This window comes from Microtus ochrogaster, chromosome 8 (assembly GCF_000317375.1).
Source record: "Microtus ochrogaster isolate Prairie Vole_2 chromosome 8, MicOch1.0, whole genome shotgun sequence".
Classification (NCBI taxonomy): domain Eukaryota; kingdom Metazoa; phylum Chordata; class Mammalia; order Rodentia; family Cricetidae; genus Microtus; species Microtus ochrogaster.
In genome coordinates, this window is record NC_022015.1 from 84,563,227 (window position 1) to 84,569,838 (window position 6,612).

The 6,612-nt window shown below is 50.0% G+C and overlaps 1 protein-coding gene across 6 annotated transcripts in view; it reads right to left on the reverse strand.

Moving 5' to 3' along the window:
• Nucleotides 1-6,612, reverse strand: part of Ablim1 (actin binding LIM protein 1) — a 289,746-nt gene that overhangs the window by 164,346 nt on the left and 118,788 nt on the right. For 2 of the 6 annotated variants that reach the window (XM_013348149.2, XM_005352537.3), the window contains exon 1: nucleotides 3,270-3,594. The exons of 1 other annotated variant lie outside the window; for it this stretch is intronic. In XM_013348149.2, coding sequence (XP_013203603.1) covers nucleotides 3,270-3,285 — 16 coding nt within the window. In that variant the 5' untranslated portion in view covers nucleotides 3,286-3,594. Of the gene's footprint in view, nucleotides 1-3,269; nucleotides 3,601-6,612 lie in introns of those variants that run through there. 3 more of the 6 variants (XM_013348151.2, XM_013348150.2, XM_026781439.1) reach the window with 2 other exon arrangements.

Genomic DNA, 6,612 nt, shown 5'->3' on the forward strand with positions numbered 1-6,612 from the left:
CAGACACCTCCAATACACAGGACAGGAATGTAGACAGACACCTCCAATACACAGGACAGGAATGTGGACAGACACCTCCAATACACAGGACAGGAGTGTGGACAGACACCTCCAATACACAGGACAGGAGTGTGGACAGACAGACACCTCCAATACACAGGACGGGGACAGAGTCACAAAGAAGGAGCTGACTAAATGTAAGAAAGGAAGTCAAGAGAGCTTGCTGAGGACACATCATTTACTCTGTGCTTATATGCATGTGTGTAAGTATGTGCTTTCATGTGTGTGCACCTGTGTGTGTGATTGTGTGCGCAAATGTGTGCACCTGTGTGCCTGTGTGTGAGATACACATACACACTCTCCCCACTCACAAATGTCAGGGAGAGAGTAGACATCCCTCCTTCGCAGGAGGATGAATATCGAGACCTCGATTATAGAATTCAAAACAAACAAGTAGGCGCCCAAGTCTAAAAGTCCATCCACCCAAATATGCCACTTCTGCAGCCAGGCTTACTTCTTCACACAGTCACACAGCTTCTGAGCCATAACCATCCTTTATTATCTAAATGAGATTTGTTTGTAACTTTATCTCTGGAATTTACTTATTGTTTTTTTGTTTCAAGCAAACACACAAACAAACAAAAAGAAACAGACTCATTTAGAAACTGCCAGAACAGTTAGAGCTTTTCACAGTGGGACCCTGGTGTATAAACGGGTGAGTGTATGCTGTCTTCAGGAAGACAGATATTGACAGATCAACCTGCAAACCCTTTGGTGTCTCTTAGCCAATGCAGCCAGGACAAGGCGTCCTTGAACACACTGGGAAGACGACCATTTCATCGATTACTGCCTGCAAATACGAGCAAATGGGCACCTGGTGGGAACGGAGATGATGAGGGTCAAAGGATGTAGCTTCAGACGATCTGCGCTGGGGCTGCTGGGGCCGGCCAGGCTGGCTGAGTGTAGGCTGCTCTCCAGCCACGCCAACCCCAGGCAGAGACTGAGGAAATGACACTAGAGTGAGCGCAGCAGGGCGCCAGAGACCTGCCTTTCTTCCTGGCAACGACACCACAGTGGCCTGAGATGGCTAGGGGGTCCCCATCAGCTTCTGGGGGCAGGGCAGGGCAGGGTAGGGCAAGAAGGATGGGGTACTGGGAACATTCCAGATGCAAAAGGGCACAGGTCCCCTAGCAGCTCTGATGCGTCACCAACCTCCGAGCATCAACAGGGGGCAGAAGATGAACCAGGTACTGGAATGTTAAAAGATGGAGGTAACAGAGCTGCTAGGAGGCTCTCGGTCCCCAGCAGCAGAGGCCGCAGATGTCCACACTGGACACGGTCATATGGTCCAATTATTAGCTGTGTGACCTTGAGCCGCTTCCTTACCCTTTCTGATCCCTTGCTTGCTCGTTTTCAGGATGAACCCCTGGGCCACACTCCCCCAGTGCCCGTTTCACTTTTATAAACTAATTAAGTTCCAATCTTTCCACAAAGCTCTTGTATAACCACGCGAAGAAAGTCCGCCTTTCTCTGTGGTTGGCTGAAGCCACTGTAATCAGAGCTGGGAAGCAGCAGCATGGACTGACATAAATCTCAAAATAAAAAAGGACAGCCCTCCTCAGTGGCTGAGGGCTAAGATAACACTAGCATGTGCTCTCTTGGGAGCCTGCCCAGAGTGTTCCAGCTGGAAAGTGCTCAGGCATGAACGCAGGTAATCTAAGTGAGGCTTAGGAAAGATGCTTCTGAAAACGCCTGACCTATGATCTGGGCCACAAGCCTCACAGGGACAGAGCAGGCTGGTGGCTTGGGAGATCTCCACCACTCACAAATAAATTACTCACGTTAGGACACGGACACAAATCCATTAGCTACAGAGCTTTGGGCCATGTTGTTCTAGTTGGGTGGAAGGTACATGGAAGGGTTCCCAGAGTCCAGCAAATGCCAGGGTCTAGGGTTTGCGCTAGAGGTCCCCCAAATAAAGGAAACACCACCAAAAACATTCATATTCATACCAGACCACTCACCGCTCATCCGCTGAAAGATCAGACAAAGCAGGTGAACATCAGAGGTACGGATGGACAGAGCAGACCCTAGATCTGGGGTGCAGCCTCAGCACTGCGAAAGCTTCTCAACCGCCCCTCAACACAGCAAACCCAAGCCAGCCACAACCCCAGGTTAGTATCTCACACGTATAAAGTAGGCATACAGAAGTCACTGAGGTGGTTCAAGGCAGGCTGTAAAGGCAGTGTTGTGTGTGTGTGTGTGTGTGTGTGTGTGTAAATGTCCCACATGAGAAACCATGACAGTTTCAAGCTTGCCAGAGAGCAGAACTGAAATGCTTTACAGAAAAAAAAACCATTTTGTGACGATCTCTAAAACATTATTAAGAGGGGGAAAATCAAGTTAGAATAATGGTCATTGAATGGTCCTACAGAAGGTCCTCTCGCAGCTCTGATAACGTCTCTTCTAATTTGTGAACCCAATTCCACTCTAGAAAGGTCTAGAAAGACAAATGCCAACCTTTAAACACGGAGGTTGAGAGAGTGTTGGTCAAGAGCTTCCCCCTTCCCCTGCTGTTTCTGTTACCTTTTGATTTTAAAATACTATATGTACCATACAGTGCTTGAATGACTAAAAGCAAGCTATTGTGTTCGTTTGCATTTTCCAAACAAATAAAAACTATAATTCAATTTTAAAAGGCTTGTCTTCACCCCGGGCCACGCCCAGTAGGTAAACAATATACACCTGTGCAGGCCACGCCCACCCTCCTCTTTTCACATTCTTAGAACATCCTTCACGACGGTGTTGGAAGGAATGGTTAAAGCCAATACTGAACCCTTTCCAACACCCAGCGGCTCCTCCAGCCACACTAGCTAGGCTTGGGCTTGTTGCCACACAGCCCCACCCAGGTATAAGGACCCTTACAGGACGACAAATCTTAATGAACTCCCTGATGTGGGATGGAGGAAGAGAAAGGAGGATAGGGTGGGAAGTGAAAGGCGAGTCTCAACCCCAAATCCCAAATCCGCTGGCAATTAATCAAAAGCTGTGAGCACCCTGAGCTGAGCTCAATTGTGCAATACTCCTGCAATGGGCTGAGATTCGGAAGCTGGGTTCCGCGGAAACCCAGACTTTGTCCTACAGAGATTCTTGCCCCGAACATGTCTGCCCGGATTCCGATTGATCATTGCTCCTAAGGTGCCCCAGCCCCGCGCGGCCACTGCAACTTCTACAAGAATGCACGGTCATCGATATTTATAATTAATTACCTTTCTCTTTCACCATGGCAACGGGGTCCTTGGCCGAGAGCACCGAAAGCAACAGGAATGAACTCGAGGCGTGCAAGCAGACCGATCGGCTGCTGCCGAGGCTTCGAAGAGACGCCCCCGGCACCCACACGCGAAGTCCGGAGCAGCCTTGCGAAGTCCCGCCCCCGCCGCGGCTCCCACGCCCGCCCGCACGACGGCCGCGCCCTGCTCCCCGACGCTGTCGTCTGGATGAAACCACTCGCTCCAGCTGCCGCGGTAGCAAATGCAAAATTCCAGCGTTGATCTCCGGTCACTGACACCACCTTGCATTCCTGACGCCCGCCCGGGAAAATGCTCCGGAGCCCTGGCTCCCCTCCCAGTGTCTGATAAATGATTGCCCAAGGAGGAGGGAGGCCAAGCCACACGCAGCCGGGGACTGTTCCCATAAGTAAACTCGTCAATTGTTAGCTTGTTAGCTTCCTATGACAGCTGCTTTCAATCCTGATTATGCCTCTTTCAGGCAAAGTGAGTAAGTAAAATTGGTCTTAATAGAAAAATAACGCCGAGGCGCCTCCAAGTTCATTTTCCTCTGAAAAAAGTGAATAATGCCATTTGATTGCACACACACACACACACACACTTTTTTTTTTCTGAATTGGGTAGGAAAAAGAGAGAGGGGAGTGAGATCGAGAGAGAGAGAGAGAGAGAGAGAGAGAGAGAGAGAGAGAGAGAGAGAGAGAGAGAACACCAGTAGAAGGCCTTTCAGGGTCCAGTTCTTTATTCGGGATCAAAATAAAAAGCCGGCCTCTCCAGTTGGGGAAGATCCTAGCTTCTGCTTTTCCTCTGTTTCTTCAGCATTTGCCTCTTAAACTGCGTGGCTGTATATTCGTGAGGAGGAACCCTAGTCCCATGTAAGGGGCACACAGTGTTGGTGGCTACTACAGCCAGGACTGGCCTAACTTGACTTGGGGGGAGGGCCACACAGGCGGGACGGGCAGCTCATGGTTTTGGCTTTCTGACCTATCAGGTCACCGGCAGGTCTGCCTGCAGAGGACTTCCTGGTTCACAGAGCTGCGGCTAACCCCTTCAAGCACCTGCCGGCTGGAACCAGCTCCAAGTGTTTCACACACTACACCTCCGCCAGTGTGGGAGAGGCGAGGCAGATAAGCAAGAGCAAGGCAGACGCTGTAGCGCTCAGGGAGACAGCAGATGGTCAGCCAACACATCTTTCAGGACCAGAACGCACAGCCAGTATTAGACTGTATTTACTGCAAATATTTTAACGTGTTGAGTCTAAGAGAGCCAGGGGAACAGAGAGGAATAGAGCCAACCAACCTGCTTCGGCTTTGACTCGGAGGGTGCCGGCAGCTGAAACGAATCAGAGAAGCTGGGGAGAGGGAGGGGAAGCACCCATGTCTTCACCGTCCCCTTGGGCAGGTCTTGACTGCAGAGCTGGAACGGTTGGGACCCTCCATCCGTGACTCAGGGTTTTACTGTGGATAGAGTGAATGTCTGTCTGCGTGTCTTGTCTATGACATGCTTCACCCACGCTACTCCTGCCACCTTGCAGCCTTGCTGGGGCCGGGTCATGCTTATTCCATGTCAGTGGCCAGCTGGAATATAAGCACCGAAAAGCCTACAAGTGGCTTCTCTGGCCTCCATTCATCCCCACGAGGCAAGCATTAGAGCTGCAGCCACCCAAAGAGCAAAGGAATGCCGTGGTTCAAGAGCACCACCGAAGGAGACAAGCCCTTTGCATGCCCTCATTTTTCATGGTTCATCTGCACGTGTCTGCTTTGCCTACCCTAATCACCCCCAGCCCTCAGCCGTTAAAGAGACGCTGACAAGTAAAATCAACCGCAGAGAGCTGGAATTAGCTCCGTCGATGAGGCTAGCAGGTGAGCGTGCTGTTACATTTGCTGCGTAAATAGATCAGTGTCACACTTAAGCAGGGCTCTCCGAGGATCTCATGTTGTTCAGCTGAGAGCTAAAGAATGGTGGAGCTAAGGACCTGCTTCCTAATCCCCGTAACAGCACAATAAATAAATAAAATACATAAAGCTGAGGGAAGAGCCTCTGTCCCCTCCCACCCCTACTCTTCCCTCCCTGCTGGACATCACAGTGAATTATTTTGATTTCTAGCTCAAGCCCAGTCATTCATGGGTTAACTTATACTGTAAACGTCGCTAGCTCCATCCCTCCTTTAGTCCATGTGACAGCTTTATATTCTGAGATCTACACTTACCGCACCAAGATGGTCTTATTGTAAGTTCTGAACACACCTGTACACCTCTGGTGTCCATTCATTTTCATAGCTGCTTTCTCTACAGGCAGATACTACATAGTGACCCAGACACACACACACACACCGCACACACACACACACACACACGCACACACGCACACACAGTGTTTTCCATGGAAAGAATTTGTCTGTACTGCAGTCAGCATGAATGAGTCACCGGCAGTTAACGGCTAATAACACCCGTGTGGCAGAGTCCCCTCCCAGCAGGCATTGCTACTTTAGGATTATAGCGTCCACTCTGCACTCTCAAGACAACCAGAGGCGATGCTCAAGTGATTTTTGGAATGTGGGAGAATAAAACCATTTTTTTTTTGGTCTATTTGCCTCAGGACCAGATGCTTCACACAGAAGCGAGTAGAGCATCTGTTTACACTGGGAGCTGGGGAGGAGAGGGGGGAAAGAAAACGGAAAGCTCCAGTTCACGAGAAAGGTTTTTGTTTTTTTTTCTGAGTTTCTAAGGAGGATTTCCAGTGAAATGATCTCACTGGGATGAGACAACTTCGCATACGGCGCTGACCCAGGGGTTTGCGCTGACCCAGGGGTTTGCGCTGACCTAGGGGTTTGTGCCGACCTAGAAGTTTGCGAGCCTTTTCCTCTCAACCCTTCCACCTGACTCACCCACTCACAAATGAAGCCAAGATTGGCCATCGTGACCAAAGAACAGAGACCATATTGCTGGAGAGAAAAGGTTGTAACCCTTCCCCTCCACTCTTGGTAAAAAGTCAAGCGTCCATCCCTGACTAGAAAAGTCTAAGCAGAAAGCATTACCTCTGGAGAGAGGTGTTGTGGAAGATCCCTCTCCACAGCAGAGCCTGCCACACAGGCTCCTGTAATGCAGGGATGCCAGGACCCCTTCACCGTCCTAGGACCTAAAGTGTCAGGTGAATCCAGTAGAAACACACACACAGAGTGCACACGTGCATGTGCACATACATAGGGTACACATGTACACACACAGTGTACACACATGCAGAGGACACGCCACACACATGTACATGTACACACACAGTGTACACACATACACAGGACACACCACACCCATGTACATGTACACACACA